General features: G+C 46.0%; 1 protein-coding gene across 20 annotated transcripts in view; it reads right to left on the reverse strand.

The window, feature by feature from the left end:
* Window positions 1-15,411, reverse strand: part of LOC147117288 (poly(rC)-binding protein 3) — a 676,376-nt gene that overhangs the window by 9,989 nt on the left and 650,976 nt on the right. For 19 of the 20 annotated variants that reach the window (XM_085988147.1, XM_085988142.1, XM_085988144.1 and 16 more), the window contains one exon: window positions 6,987-7,156. In XM_085988147.1, the coding sequence (XP_085844273.1) occupies window positions 6,987-7,156 (170 nt within the window). Of the gene's footprint in view, window positions 1-1,501; window positions 2,999-6,986; window positions 7,157-15,411 lie in introns of those variants that run through there. The other variant, XM_085988160.1, reaches the window with a different exon arrangement.

A 15,411-nucleotide genomic window follows, 5' to 3' on the forward strand; every position in this document is an offset into this window, starting at 1 on the left:
AAAGGTTTTTTTTTAAATTTGTTTATGGGATGTGGGCATCACTGACAAGCCCAGCATTTATTGCCCATCCCTAGTTGCCCTTGAAAAGGTGGTGGTGAGCCGCCTTCTTGAACCGCTGCAGTCCGTGTGGTGAAGGTACTCCCACAGTGCTGTTAGGTAGGGAGTTCCAGGATTTTGACCCAGCGACGATGAAGGATCGGCAATATACTTCTAAGTCAGGATGGTGTGTGACTTGGAGGGGAACTTGGAGGTGGTGGTGTTCCCATGCACCTGCTGCCCTTGTCCTTCTAGGTGGAAGAGGTTGCGGGTTTGGGAGGTGCTGCTGAAGAAGCCTTGGCAAGTTGCTGCAGTGCATCGTGTAGATGGTACACACTGCAGCCACAGTACACTGGTGGTGAAGGGAGTGAATGATTAAGGTGGTGGACAGAGTGCCAATCAAGCGGGCTGCTTTGTCGTGGATGGTGTCGAGCTTCTTGAGTGTTGTTGGAGCTGCACTCATCCAGGCAAGGGGAGAGTATTCCATCATACTCCTGACTTGTGCCTTGTAGATGGTGGAAAGGCTTTGGGGAGTCAGGAGGTGAAACACTCGCCACAGAATACCTAGCCTCTGACCTGCTCTTGTTGCCACAGTATTTATGTGGCTGGTCCAGTTAAGTTTCTGGTCAATGGTGAGCCCCAGGATGTTAATGGTGGGGGATTCGGCAATGGTAATGCCGTTGAATGTCAAGGGGAGGTGGTTAGATTCTCGCTTGTTGGAGATAGTCATTGCCTGGCACTTGTGTGGCACAAATGTTACCTGCCACTTATCAGCCCAAGCCTGAACGTCGTCCAGGTCTTCTAGCATGCGGGCATGGACTGCTTCATTATCTGAGGAGTTGTGAATGGCTCTGAACACTGTGCAGTTATCAGCAAACATCCCCATTTCTGACCATATGTTGGAGGGAAGGTCATTGATGAAGCAGCTGAAGATGGTTTAGCCTAGGTCACTGCCCTGAGGAACTCCTGCAGCGATGTCCTGGGGCTGTGATGATTGACTTTCAACCACCACAGCCATCTTCCTTTGTGCTAGGTATGACTCCAGCCAGTGGAGCGTTTTCCCCCCCGATTCCCATTGACCTCAGTTTTTTACTGGGGCTCCTTGTTGCCACACTCAGTCAAATGCTGCCTTGATGTCAAGGGCAGTCACTCTCACCTCATCTCTGGAATTCAGCTCCTTTGCCCATGTTTGGACCAAGGCTGTAATGAGGTCAGGAGCCGAGTGGTCTTGGCGGAACCCAATCAGGGCGTCAGTGAGCAGGTTATTGGTGAGTAATTGCTGCTTGATAGCACTGTCGATGACACCTTCCATCACTTTGCTGACGATTGAGAGTAGACTGATGGGGCGGTAATTGGCCAGGTTGGATTTGTCCTGCTTTTTGTGGGCAGGACATACCTAGGCAGTTTTCCACATCAGCCCCACAGCCGCCCCCCCCCCCCCCCGCCCCTGCTGAGATATATGATGCTCCTCTAATTCTGCCCTCTTGAGCATCTCTGATTAAAATTGCTCAACCTTTGGTGGCCATGCCTTCTGTTGCCTAGGCCCTAAGCTCTGGAATTCCCTGCCTAAACCTCTCAGCCTCGCTACCTCTCTTTCCTCCTTTAAGATGCATCTTAAAACCTACCTCTTTGACCAAACTTTTGGTCACCTGCCCTAATTTATCCTTATGTGGATCTTTGTCAAATTTTTTGTCTTAAAATACACCTGTGCAGTGCCTTGGGACATTTTACTACGTTAAAGGTGCTATTTAAATACAAGTTGTTGTTGTTGTTAGTTATTTAATGGTCCACCACCATTCACGACTGGATGTGGCAGTTCTGCAGAGCTTTGATCTGATCCGATGATTGTGGGATCGCTTAGCCCTGTCTATAGCATGCTGCTTCCGCTTTTTAGCATGCATGTAGTCCTGTGTTGCAGCTTCCCCAGGTTGGCACCTCATTTTTAGGTATGCCTGGTGCTGCTCCTGGCATGCTCTTCTACACTCCTTATTGAACCAGGGTTGGTCCCCTGGCTTGATGGTAATGGTAGAGTAAGGGATATGCCAGGCCATGAGGTTACAGATTGTGGTGGAATACAATTCTACTGCTGCTGATGGCCCACAGCGCCTCATGGATGCCCAGTTTTGAGCTGCTAGATCTGTTCTGAATCTATTCCATTTAGCACGGTGGTAGTGCCACACAACATGATGGAGGGTGTCCTCAGTGTGAACATGGGACTTCGTCTATACAATGACTGTGCGGTGGTCACTGCTACCAATACTGTCATAGACAGATGCATCTGCGACAGGTCGATTGATGAGGACGAGGTCAAGTAGGTTTTTCCCTCATGTTGGTTCTCTCACCACCTGTCACAGGCCCAGACTGGCAGCTATGTCCTGCAGGACTTGGCCAGCTTGGTCAGTAGTGGTGCTACCGAGCTACTCTTGGTGATGGACATTGACGTCCCCCACCCAGAGTGCATTCTGTGCCCTTGCTACCCTCAGTGCTTGTTCCAAGTGGTGTTCAACATGGAGGAGTACTGATTCGTCAGCTGAGGGAGGGCGGTAGGTGGTAATCAGCAGGAGGTATCCTTGCCCATGCTTGACCTGAAACCATGAGACTTCAGGTTTGACAGGGTCGATGTAGAGAATTTCAACAGTTATGAGGGAGTCCAAAACTCGGGACCATAAATATGAGATAGTTACTAATAAATCTATTTGATAATTCAGGAGAAATTTCTTTACCTAGAGAATGGTTAGAATGTAGAACTCCCTACCACATGGAGTAGTTGATGCTAATAGCATAGATGCATTTAATGGGAGCTAAACACATGAGGAAGAAAGGAATAGAAGTATATGTTGATAGGGTTAGATCAAGTCGAGTGGGAGGAGACTTGTCTGGATCATAAATGCTGGCATGGACCTGTTGGGCCGAATGGCCTGTTTCTTGTTGTACATTCTATGTAATTCTATGTAAATACACACTAGATGAAGGATGAGAAGGCACAAATTTAAAAGAATCAGAAAAGAATTCAAATGGAAATTTAAAAAAATATCTAAACGGAGGGTGGTTAGAATGTAATATTCTCTGTCACAAACCATTGTTGAAGCAGAGCCCATAAATACTTTTAAAAGGGAATTAGATAGTTGCTTTAAAAAGAGGCATATTGATAGGTATGGGGACTAAGTGGGAGAGTGGGAGTAAACTAGTTGCTTCAAGTGGAGAAAATCACAGAAACAGACTCGATGGGCTGAATGGCCCGTTTCTGTGCTATAGCATTCTATGATTCTACGTGTTGTTGGCACTTCACTAGCAGTCACACAAGGGGAGTATTTGTAAACAATACACTTGAACAATTGAATACATTCTATTGTTTATGCGGTGAAGAACCAATCCAAAGTAGAAAGGTAAAATTTCCTTCTGTAGGCAATATTGTGTTTGAAAGCCCTCATTTTTTATCTATTTTTGTTTTCTTGCCAATTCGCCAATCTTCTTCTATATTTGTTGACCCCATGCTAGAGTACACTTTTGAAAGCAATGGTCAGCCTCCAGTGTCTCACCCAAATGGTCATCATTCATTTATTGGCTTTGCAGTGCATGTTGACAGGTTGATCAACCACAGGGTACATCACAGACAAGCCCAATCTAGTCCTCACCAACATTCCCATTAAGCTGTGTGGCCACAGTCCCACACAAGCCGCTCATTGGCTTGTAAATTGAAAAAAAACATGCATGCGGGATAATTAGAATGGGCCGCGCAGCCCATTAAAGGGGTCACACCCCCCCAAAAAAAGTTAGAGGGAACATTGATCCTCATCCAATGTCTACACACATGTGCACTTTTAAACTGGGATTGTTGAATGGTGATTGGGAGCAGGAACCCCGGCTGATTTTCTTCCCCTCTAACCCAGCATGCGGAGGCCAACTGTAGAGCCTCTGCCACCCCCTCCCCTCATCTATTTCTGTGCAGTATGCACCTCACTATGGGGGCTTGAAATATGAAAATTGTGTTCTTTGAAGTCAAAAGCTTGTGTGTTAATCTCTGCCTGAAGTCAATTTATATGGAAATAAAAAGTACAAGCAAACATCTGGCTGTATTATTTTCCTGGAATTAGGTTTGAACAGCTCTGTAATCACGAGGAAAGTAATTCCTTACTATGCACTTAGAAAGAGGTGCAAAGCTTCCTTATTCTGCTTTTTTTTCTTTCCAGTAGAAATTCATATAAGAAATCCAATTACTCAATAGTTTACTTCAATACATGCTGCTGAAACAGTATAATACTTAACATGTGCAAATAAATAGAAATAATATCTGTATATACCAAGGGGATATTACTTGCTATTATATTTTAAGGCTCCCCTTTCAATATCCTGTAAATTGTAGCTAGTTCAGTGGTATAACTAACTGTTTTGTCCCATTTTGTTGTCTATAGTGGGATTTTGTTTTTAATTCTGTGGGAACATTTACACAATGAAGGCCGTTAAGCTTCACTCTGATGCCCTGAGGAAACAGTGACAAAATCAGAGAAGCAATCATGGCAGTATAAAGAAAGTTTAATTTCACAACTACTGTTTCAATCCAGTGGGATAACAAAAATGGATATTAAAGCTTCTGAGACCACACCTCTGGTATAAACAGAGGATGTGTGCAAATGACTCACGGAATAACATTTAATCAATGAGTGATCATAAGTGGAGTGTGACAGCTGAGATGACAAGTGGCACAGAAACCAAATCATTGGTCTCAAACCATTCATCCCATTTTGTTTGACTTTTGTTTTTGCTGTTATGTTCAATAATTATTAGATGTTGAATTTTCAGCAGGATCTTATTCCTGTGCTGGCCGAGGTGACCTCCAGGGATGCAGTCAAATTTATGACCACTTCCAAAAGTTATCTGAACTGTGTAGTGGCTGTTGTGGAGCACAGATCACAGTGCCTGCTACTGCACTGATCTCTGAGAAGAGCTACACTGAACCTGGCAGACAGCTTGCTGTATCAGACCCAGAGAGTTGGCATTGCACCTGGAGAAAAGTTGCTGGCACTGCATGAAACCTGGAGAAGTAAACTTTTGTTTTGATTACATAATGATAGCTTGTTGTTGGGTTTTCTGTGTTGACAAATTAGGTCTTACTTATTCTCTGATAGTCTTACTTATTCTCTGATAGTCTTACTTATTCTCTGATAGCTTTAAGAAGTTTGTAGTAAATATTAATTATGAGTAACAATGTCAGAAAGTTAGGTTTCTTTTGGTAACATGTTGACTTTTACAGCAGAAGATGTGAGATGAGTCTTATAATTTTATAGGATAGACTTTATATCGATATCTAATTGAGTTTGCTGACTGAATTTCAGCTTAATGGGGATTAAATTGGATGGTTTCTGATTGGTTTGTCTTGTAAGGGACAGACTGTGGGGCACAAGTATAAAATTACACACATTGAGTTCTCATCTGTGGAGTTATAGGTGTGCCATGTGGCAATAGTTTGACCTCTTATGATCTATAGCATCATAGAAACACACAAAAGCAAAACAATTATGCCTTTTCCACAGTTAATATTAATTGTACTCAACATGGGCACTTTTCTGGCAATCAATTCCCAAAATGGTTTGTGTCAAGTACTGTAAAAAGAAAAATAAACTGGTATTTTTTTCAGTACTGAGGGTTCACTTTTAAAGCTAATAAAAATATTTTTCATATATTTTGTTATTCTCTTTGCAGTTTTCCTTCATGTCAACCACTTCTTTGTTTTTTTTAAAGCATAACAGTAATTGTGCCTTTTTAAACCTTATTTTTTCAGCAATGGCTCATTATCTCCATAGCTCTAAACATTTGGCTTTTCTGCACCTCTAGCCTTGGTGATGAGCCTGCAATTCCCCCTCTCACGACCAACCTGCTGTTTCTGTTATGAGCTGAAACAAGAAACCTAAAAGCATAAGGATATTATAACCCTCCTCCCCATTTCACAGTCAACTGGCTTGCATTCTTTTTGTCCTTGGATTCCAGATCCAAGGAAAGCTTCACTGACTAGGAGCCAATCAGAAGTTGTGTTGACATCTGTACATCCCGTGGCCAGAGAACTGCCTTTTCAAGTACTGTGGGTCAATGAAATAGGCAAGGGACACACAACACAGACTGTAGTGAAATGGTTAGACCAAGGGAAAACATGTGCCTTGTTTAATAAAAAGCCTCCTTCTCACAGAAGATAGAAATTTCAAATAAAAAAGTTGCATCTCCACAAAAAGCAATAAGAATACTTGAATGCTTTTTTTTACTTGCCATTTCTAAAAAGATAAGCAAAATACAGGCCACTTTAAGAATTAATTGCCAAAACATACTTTGATGTTTTTTTTCAAACTTTGCTGCTACAATTTGATGGGAGATATTTGCTTGACCTGTGTGTTACTTTAGTGCATGGGCCACAACAGTGCATCAGGTAACTATGAACTCTTATTATTATAGAAGTTTCATGCCAAGACTGTTGTGAAATACTCCTGGCCAGGTCATTATTCACCGGGAGTCATACTCCAGCTCCACAGATCAGAACCAAATAGTTGTTAGTCCAATACAGTGGAATAACATTAACAGTATAGCACTTGTAACAGCTTCCTCATGACATCAAATTTAAGTGGTTTTGTTGTGTGTTGATGCATAATTAAAAGTAACTTTTTTAACAAATGGAATTCTTTTTATGTTAAAAGTGTTATTGGTGGTTAAACAGAATACACAATGAGGCATAACTGGGAAACAGAGTTGAATCTGTTTTTAAGACAATCTATTCATTTAAGGGTTAAGATTTTTTCATATTTATGGAATGAACAGTCATCCCATAATTCCCTACTGTGTACCCTCTATATGCATGATTGTAGCATTTGCTTTTTGACTGCAACAATCAGTGCACAATTTCTGATGTCAGTGTGCAATATTCCTCTTTCCTTCTCTAGTGAAAGAACAATGAATAGTGAACCTACCTTGCATTTATGAGGTACTGTGCCAGGCTAATATTAGCAGGAGATCCTGTGATGGTAACCTGTCGCTCTGTGGAACCTTCTGTTGCATTAGCAATCTTGATCTGTGCTCCTGACATCTGCCTGATTTCATTTATTTTGCTTCCTTGTCTGCCAATAATACACCCTATTAACTGTAATGGGAGAAAAATAGAAAGACATTTTGTCAACTGTTAAAGGGAACATGCAGAATACAGAAAATTGATAAATTAGTGTCTCTTTGAAGTAATTATTTCTGTTAAGTAAATAGAAATTGCAAAGCACCACACAAAATTCAAAATACATAATACTGAAGGAGAAAATTAATACATATGACTCCAAGTCCATATTCAGTAAAACTTTGGGCCCAAAATTCCAACCTGGGGTCAGAACATAGAGCAGGCAGATCGCCTGATGGGGACATAAATTTGGGACATAGCCTAGTTCCACTGGGATTCCACCCAGTTCCTAGTGCTGCTTTAAATTCCAGGGAGGTAAGGACTGCAAGTGAGCAAGTCTTCTGCCCTTTCCTCTGCTACAAAGCACCATGTTTGAGGGAATTCCTGGGCTACCCCAGGAGTTCCATGAGTACAGCCTTAGAAGGCCTCAATCGAACTCGTGCCAGCTGAGAGCTGCAATATGTTCTATTGAGGTTCTTGGGAAGGCCTCATAAGATTTCCAGTCAAAAGTAATTTATCCTGAAAGGGATTGATTACCTTCATTTACAGCCTTCATGGCTGCTTTAGAAGCTGAAGATGAAATGCTGCCAAATTTCTAGGGTCTCAGGCGACTTTAGCTGATGGCCGCTCCACCTTCCAACAGTGGATCAGGGTGTGTGCTGCCGAAGTGCCATTCTAGGCCTGGGTACCCTGCCCCTACTATGTAAATGACCCCATTGCTAGGATTTGGTACAGAGTCTGCGTCCTTCCACTTGGGGTGCTGGCAGGTCTGCACACCACACTTTCACTGGTGAAGCAGGCCCCTAGCATACTAGTTCTTCATGTTAAACCTTTACAGTTTACAATGATATTTTGCACAATTTCTTGTATGGCTGCTACAGAAATTATAATTTCATTTTCCAGTAAGTGTAACATAGTAAGCTTAACATATAAAAGTTTTTTTTTAATATAAATATACGACTTTCTTTACTTCACTTTGTGAAGCACTTTGAGATGTTTCTGAGAACTATGAGAGGCACTAATAATTGCAATTCTTTATTTCTTTCACCCTTTGGTCAAAATTCCTAGAGCAGGTCCTGAGCAGAGTAAAATCACTACCCACTGGGTACCACTGTATCACTGTCTACATGAACAGTAGTGATCAGGCACCTCCAGAACAGCCTCTTCAAAGTACCTGCTTCCATTGAAATTAATGGAGCCACTCTGGGACATATTTGGGTCATCAGAATGGTAAAGTTGTGGAATGGAAGCCGAAAATGGAAACCTCAATGAGGTGAAAAATAACCTGCAAAAATGATGATACCTACTAAACGGTAGTAGATTTTTTCATTGAGACAGAAGAGGTAATACTTTGCACAAAAAGGCTACCAGCTTTTCTTTCCCTTTTAATTTGTCGCTAGTTGCCCTTTTGTATTTTTCTTATCTCCCCCTCTTTAGATCCTCCTACACTACTCACTGCCTCAATTCCAAATGAGCAGTCAACAGGTCCTTATTAAATGTTGCACTTTGGAAGATGTGACCTGGTTTGGCTCTGTTTATCATTTTGATTTTCTTCCTGTTGGGAAATATTCACTACTTGTCCACTGCTGGCAATAGAGTAGAAATCAGAAATTTCCCATAGGCAGAACTGCAGGCACAAACTATACTGCAAGAGCATTTTGGTCACCAATGCTTGTACCACTGAGTCATTTAATTAAAATCCATTTTGTATCTGTAATTAGAAACATAGAAGATAGGAGCAGGAGTAGGCCATTCGGCCCCTCGAGCCTGCTCCGCCATTCAATTAGATCATGGCTGATCATCCAAATTCAGTACCCTGTCCCTGCCTTCTCCCCATATCCCTTGATCCCTTTAGCCTTAAGAAATATATCCAACTCCTTCTTGAATATATTTAATGAACTGGCCTCCACCGCCCTCTGTGGCAGAGAATTCCACAGGTTCACCACTCTCTGGGTGAAGAAATTCCTCCTCATCTCAGTCCAAAATGGCTTACCCCTTATCCTTAGATTATGACCCCTAGTTCTGGACTCCCCGGCCATTGGGAACATCCTTCCTGCATCTAGTCTGTCCAGGCCTGACAGAATTTTATAGGTTTCGATGAGATCCCCTCTCAATCTTCTAAACTCCAGTGAGTATAAGCCCAATCGACACAATCTCTCCTCATACGTCATTCCTACCATCCCAGGTATCAGCCTGGTGAATCTTCGCTGCACTCCTTCCATGGCAAGAACGTCCTTCCTCAGATAAGGCGACCAAAACTGCACACAATATTCAAGGTGCGGTCTCACCAAGGCCCTGTACAACTGTAGCAAGACATCCTTGTTCCTGTACTCGAACCCTCTTGCTACGAAGGCCAACATACCATTTGCTTTCTTAACCACCTGCTGCACCTGCATGCTTACCTTCAGCGATTGGTGCATAAGAACACCCAGGTCTCTTTGCACTTCCCCTTCTCCCAATCTATTGCCATTCAAATAATAATCTGCCTTCCTGTTTTTGCCACCAAAGTGGATAACCTCACATTTATCCACATTATAGTGCATTTGCCATATTTCTGCCCAATCACCCTGATGCGCTATTAATTACTCATAAGAGACGGAGTTAGGAGAGTAACTAAAAGGCTTTTATTAACAAAGAACAGAGCATGCCTCTCGTGGTTGACTGGTTTCCAAGAAGGCAGGGGGCTGCAGAGCAGTCACCTTTATACCTGGGCGTGTGGGTGGAGCCAGGGGCGGAGCCAGCTGAGGCATGCATAGATACAACAGTGTGCAACAACAACAACGGTGAGCAACAATAACAGTGGTTTACCACATTCACCTTGTTTAAATTTGAGTCCGGCAGGGTGAAGTGTACTAAAGGTTCGTGTAAGTAAGTCTATCAGGTGGCCTTGTATGCCGTCCTGATCGTCGTGGTGGCGGCGGTGATGGTGCAGCATCTAACGTTGAATCTGGCGTCTCATTGAGTGGTTGGGTGGTCAATGACGGGTCCTGGGGCTGCGGCATGCCGTCTACAGGGGTTGGGTTGTGGGTAGTGGTGGATGGCAATGGTAGTGTTTCAGGGGCACCCGAAGGTGCGAGGTCTCGTATGGAGACTGTGTCCTCCCGCCCGTCCGGGTACGCCACGTAAGCATACTGGGGGTTGGCGTGGAGGAGGCTCACCCTCTCGACCAGGGGGTCCATTTTATGGGACCTCACGTGCTTCCGCAGTAGGACGGGTCCTGGAGACGTCAGCCATGTCGGTAGCGAGGTCCCCGATGTGGACTTCCTGGGGAAAGTGAAAATTTTTTCATGGGGGGTGGCATTGGTGGCCGTACAAAGCAGTGACCGAATGGAGTGGAGCGCCGCAGGGAGGACCTCCTGCCAGCGAGAGGTCGGAAGGCCCTTAGATTTTAAGTTTAAGAGGATGGCCTTCCAAACCGTCGCGTTCTCTCTTTCCACCTGGCCGTTCCCTCGGGGGTTGTAGCTGGTGGTTCTGCTTGTAGCAATACCTCTCGTGAGCAGGTACTGACGGAGTTCGTCGCTCATAAAGGATGAGCCCCGGTCGCTATGGATATAGCTAGGGAAGCCGAACAAGGCGAAAAGGTCATTCAGACATTTAATGACCGTGGTACTGGTCATGTCTGGGCAAGGGATGGCAAACGGGAAACGGGAGTACTCATCAATTATGTTGAGGAAGTACACGTTGCGGTCAGAGGAGGGGAGGGGCCCTTTAAAATCGACGCTCAGGCGCTCGAAGGGGCGAGTGGCCTTGATCAGGCTTGCTCTGTCTGGCCTATAAAAATGTGGTTTGCACTCGGCACAGATTTGGCAGTTCCTGGTCATGGTCCTGACCTCCTCGATGGAGTAGGGCAGGTTACGGGATTTGATGAAATGGAAGAACCTGGTGACCCCCGGGTGGCAGAGGTCATTGTGGAGGGTCTGCAGTCTATCAACCTGCGCGTTGGCGCATGTACCACGTGATAGGGCATCTGGGGGCTCATTGAGTTTCCCGGGCCGGTACAAGATATCGTAATTGTAGGTGGAGTTCAATTCTCCACCTCAAGATCTTGTCGTTCTTGATTTTGCCCCTCTGCTTATTATTAAACATAAAAGCCACTGAACGCTGGTCAGTGAGCAGGGTAAATAATTTTCCGGCCAGGTAATGCCTCCAATGTCGCACCGCTTCCACAATGGCCTGGGCCTCCTTTTCGACAGAGGAGTGTCGAATCTCGGGGCCCTGGAGGGGCCTTGAGAAAAAGGCCACGGGTCTCCCCGCCTGGTTAAGGGTTGCAGCTAAGGCGAAGTCGGATGCGTCGCTCTCCACTTGGAAAGGGATGGACTCATCCACTGCGTGCATTGTGGCCTTCGCAATATCTCTTTTTATGAGAGTGAAGGCTGCACATGCCTCTGCTGTCAGGGGAAGGAGGTGGACTTGATGAGGGGTCTGGCTTTGTCCGCATAGTTGGGCACCCACTGAGCATAGTAAGAGAAAAACCCTAGGCATCTCTTCAGTGCTTTTTGGCAGTGGGGGAGGGGGAGCTCCATAAAGGGGCGCATTCTGTCGGGGTCGGGGCCGATGACTCCGTTCTCCACTACGCAGCCAAGAATGGCGAGGCGCGTGGTGCGAAACATACATTTGTCCTTGTTGTATGTTAGATTCAGCCGCTGGGCCGTACGGAGGAATTTCTCTAGGTTAACGTCATGGTCCTGCTGGTCGTGGCCGCAGATGGTGACGTTGTCTAGATAGGGGAAGGTGGCCTGCAGCGCGTTCTGGTCAACCATTCGGTCCATCTCCCTTTGGAAGACCGAAACCCCGTTGGTGACGCCGAAGGGGACTCGGAGGAAGTGGTAGAGACGACCGTCAGCTTCAAAAGCTGTGTACTGGCGGTCCTCAGCCCTGATGGGGAGCTGGTGGTATGCCGACTTCAGATCAATCGTCGAGAACACCCGGTATTGTGCTATCTGATTGACCATGTCAGATATGCGGGGGAGTGGGTATGCATCTAACTGGGTGTAGCGATTGATCGTCTGGCTGTAGTCAATAACTAGGCGCTGTTTTTCGCCAGTCTTCACTACCACCACTTGTGCTCGCCATGGGCTAGTGCTACACTCAATAATCCCTTCCTTCAGGAGTCTTGCTACTTCAGATTTAATGAAGCTCCTATCCCCGGCACTGTACCGCCTGCTTTTGGTAGCGATGGGCTTACAGTCGCGGGTGAGGTTAGCGAACAAGGGGGGGCGGGGGGGGAGACTTTAAGCATGGAGAGGCTGCAAATGGTGCGTGGCGGGCGATTTAAAAGCTGCTGGCTGCAGACTGTGAGTGGGGGGAGGGGTCCGCTGTACGCTAACGTGACACTTTTAAGGTGGCACTGAAAATCCAACCCCAGTAGAATGGCAGCGCAGAGATGGGGCAGGACAAGAAGTTTAAAATTTTTGTATTCTGTGCCCCTTACTGAAAGGGTCACTACACAGTAGCCACCGACGTCTGCTGAATGGGATTTGGAAGCCATAGAGATCCGATGGCGCGTTGGCAGGACCGGGAGAGAGTAACTGTGCACCGTGTCGGGGTGGATAAAGCTCTCCGTGCTCCCGCTGTCGAAAAGGCAGGTAGTGGCGCGGCCGTTTACCGTAATGTCCATCATGGACTTGGACAGTTGGTGAGGGAGAGATTGGTCCAGCGTCACGGAGGCCAGCGTATGGTCGAGCGAGTCGCTGTGGTCGTCAGACGAGGTGGTGGTTGAGTCCGGGTCACCCGCGATTGGGGTTGGAGGCGTCCAAGATGGCGGACAAAATGGCTGCGCCCATGATCCCGATCCCCACGCGGCTGGAGGTGTCCAAGATGGCGGACAAGATGGCTGCCCCCACGGTTCACACGCGGCGCTGCTGGCGTTAGCGGTTTTACCTTTGCAGGCGCTGACGTAGTGTCCTTTCTTCCCGCAGCCAGAGCAGGTAGCGTTTTTCGCCGGGCAGCGTGCTCTGGGGTGTTTTGCCTGGCCACAAAAGTAACATTTCGGGCCCTTGGACATCGCTGCAGCAGTTGGTGCCGGGGGTGGCGGTCCCATGACCCAAGGTTACGGCGTCCACGGTGCGGAGCGGTTAGGGGAGAATGCGTCCATATTCCGGTGGGCCGCGTCTAGCGAGAGCGCGAGGGACACTGCCTTCTTCAGGTCGATTTCGCCCTTCTCCAACAGTCTCTGCCGGGAGTAGTCGGACTTGAGGCCTGCAACGAAAGCATCTCGGATAAGTCCCTCCGTGTGTGTCGCGGCCGATACCTCTTTACAATCGCAGGCTCGGCCGAGTATCTGTAGTGCCCGTAGAAATGCCTCCACCGGTTCCCCGGACTGCTGTTTGCGGGATCGCAGAAGGTGTCTGGCATAAACCGTATTTACCGGGCGTGTGTATTGTCCTTTTAGCAGATCGATAGCCGCCGCGTAGGTAGTCGCGTCCTGGATGAGCGTGTAGACTTGGTGGCCCACCTTGGAGGTCAGGATTTTTAGTTTGTTTCCATCTAGTGTCACGGCTGAGGCTTCCAGGTAAGCTTCGAAGCAACGCAGCCATTGTGCGAACTTGGTAGACGAACCCGCCTCTTGAGGGTCTAGGTCCAGGCATGTTGGTCTGAGGGCATGCAGCAGCGCCTGCTGCTCAGCGTTTGGTGCCATCATTTGCTGCATCGCCTGCTGCTCAGCGTCTGGTGCCGACATTTTGTTTTTGTTAATAAAATTGATGCGCTATTAATTACTCATAAGAGACGGAGAGTTAGGAGAGTAACTAAAAGGCTTTTATTAACAAAGAACAGAGCATGCCTCTCGTGGTTGACTGGTTTCCAAGAAGGCAGGGGGCTGCAGAGCAGTCACCTTTATACCTGGGCGTGTGGGTGGAGCCAGGGGCGGAGCCAGCTGAGGCATGCATAGATACAACAGTATGCAACAACAACAACAACGGTGAGCAACAATAACAGTGGTTTATCACACACCCAACCTGTCCAAATCGTACTGGAGTTTCACGACATCCTCCTCACAGCATACCCTCCCACCCAGCTTTGTGTCGTCTGCAAATTTGGAGATATTACATCCAATTCCCTCGTCCAGATCATTAATATATATTGTGAACAGCTGGGGTCCTAGGACCAATCCTTGCGGTACCCCACTAGTCACTGCCTGCCACTCGGAAAACGACCCGTTTATTCCAACTCTTTGCTTTCTGTCCGCCAACCAGTTCTCTATCCAAGTCAATACCTTGCCCCCAATCCCATGTGCCTTAATTTTGCACGCTAATCTCTTATGCGGGACCTTATCGAAAGCCTTCTGAAAGTCCAAATACAGCACATCCATTGGTTCTCCCTTATCTATTTTACCAGTTACATCCTCAAAAAATTCCAGTAGATTATTCAAGCATGATTTACCTTTTGTAAATCCATGTTGACTTTGTCCGATCCTGTCACTGCATTCCAAGTGCACTGCTATTACATCTTTTATAATGGACTCTAGCATTTTCCCCACTACCGATGTCAGGCTTACCGGTCTATAATACCCCGCTTTTTCTCTACCACCTTTTTTGAATAGTGGGGTAACATTAGCTACCCTCCAATCCATGGGTACTGTTCCAGAGTCTATCGAGTTCTGGAAGATAACCAGCAATGCATCTACTATTTCTAGGGCCACTTCCTTAAGTACCATAGGATGTAGATTATCAGGCCCTGGGGATTTATCGGCCTTCAGTCCCATCAATTTTCCTAACACCATTTCCCTACAAATACTGATTTCTTTCAGTTCCACCCTTTCATCAGACCCTATGTTCCCCGGCATCTCTGGGAGGTTATTTGTGTCCTCCTTTGTGAAGACAACCAAAATATGTATTTAGTTGGTCTGCCATTTCTTTGTTCCCCATTATAAATTCCCCTGATTCGGACGGCAAGGGACCTACGCTTGACTTCACCAATCATTTTCTCTTCACATATCTATAAAAGCTTTTACAGTCAGTTTTTATGTTCCCTGCAAGCTTACTCTCATATTCTATTTTCCCCTTCTTAATTAATCCCTTTGTCCTCCTTTGTTGAATCCTAAACTGCTCCCAATCCTCAGGATTATTGCTTTTTCTGGCCAATTTATATGTCCTCTCCTTGGATCTTATGCTATCCCTAATTTCCCTTGTTAGCCACGGTTGAGTCACCTTTTTTGTTTTATTTTTATGCCAAACTGGGATGAACAAATTCTGTAGTTCATCCATTCGGTCTTTGAATGTTTGCTATTGCCT

The sequence above is a fragment of the Somniosus microcephalus genome, chromosome 5 (genome assembly GCF_052327205.1).
Source record: "Somniosus microcephalus isolate GS21.2 chromosome 5, FLI_Smic_1.0, whole genome shotgun sequence".
Lineage (NCBI taxonomy): Eukaryota > Metazoa > Chordata > Chondrichthyes > Squaliformes > Somniosidae > Somniosus > Somniosus microcephalus.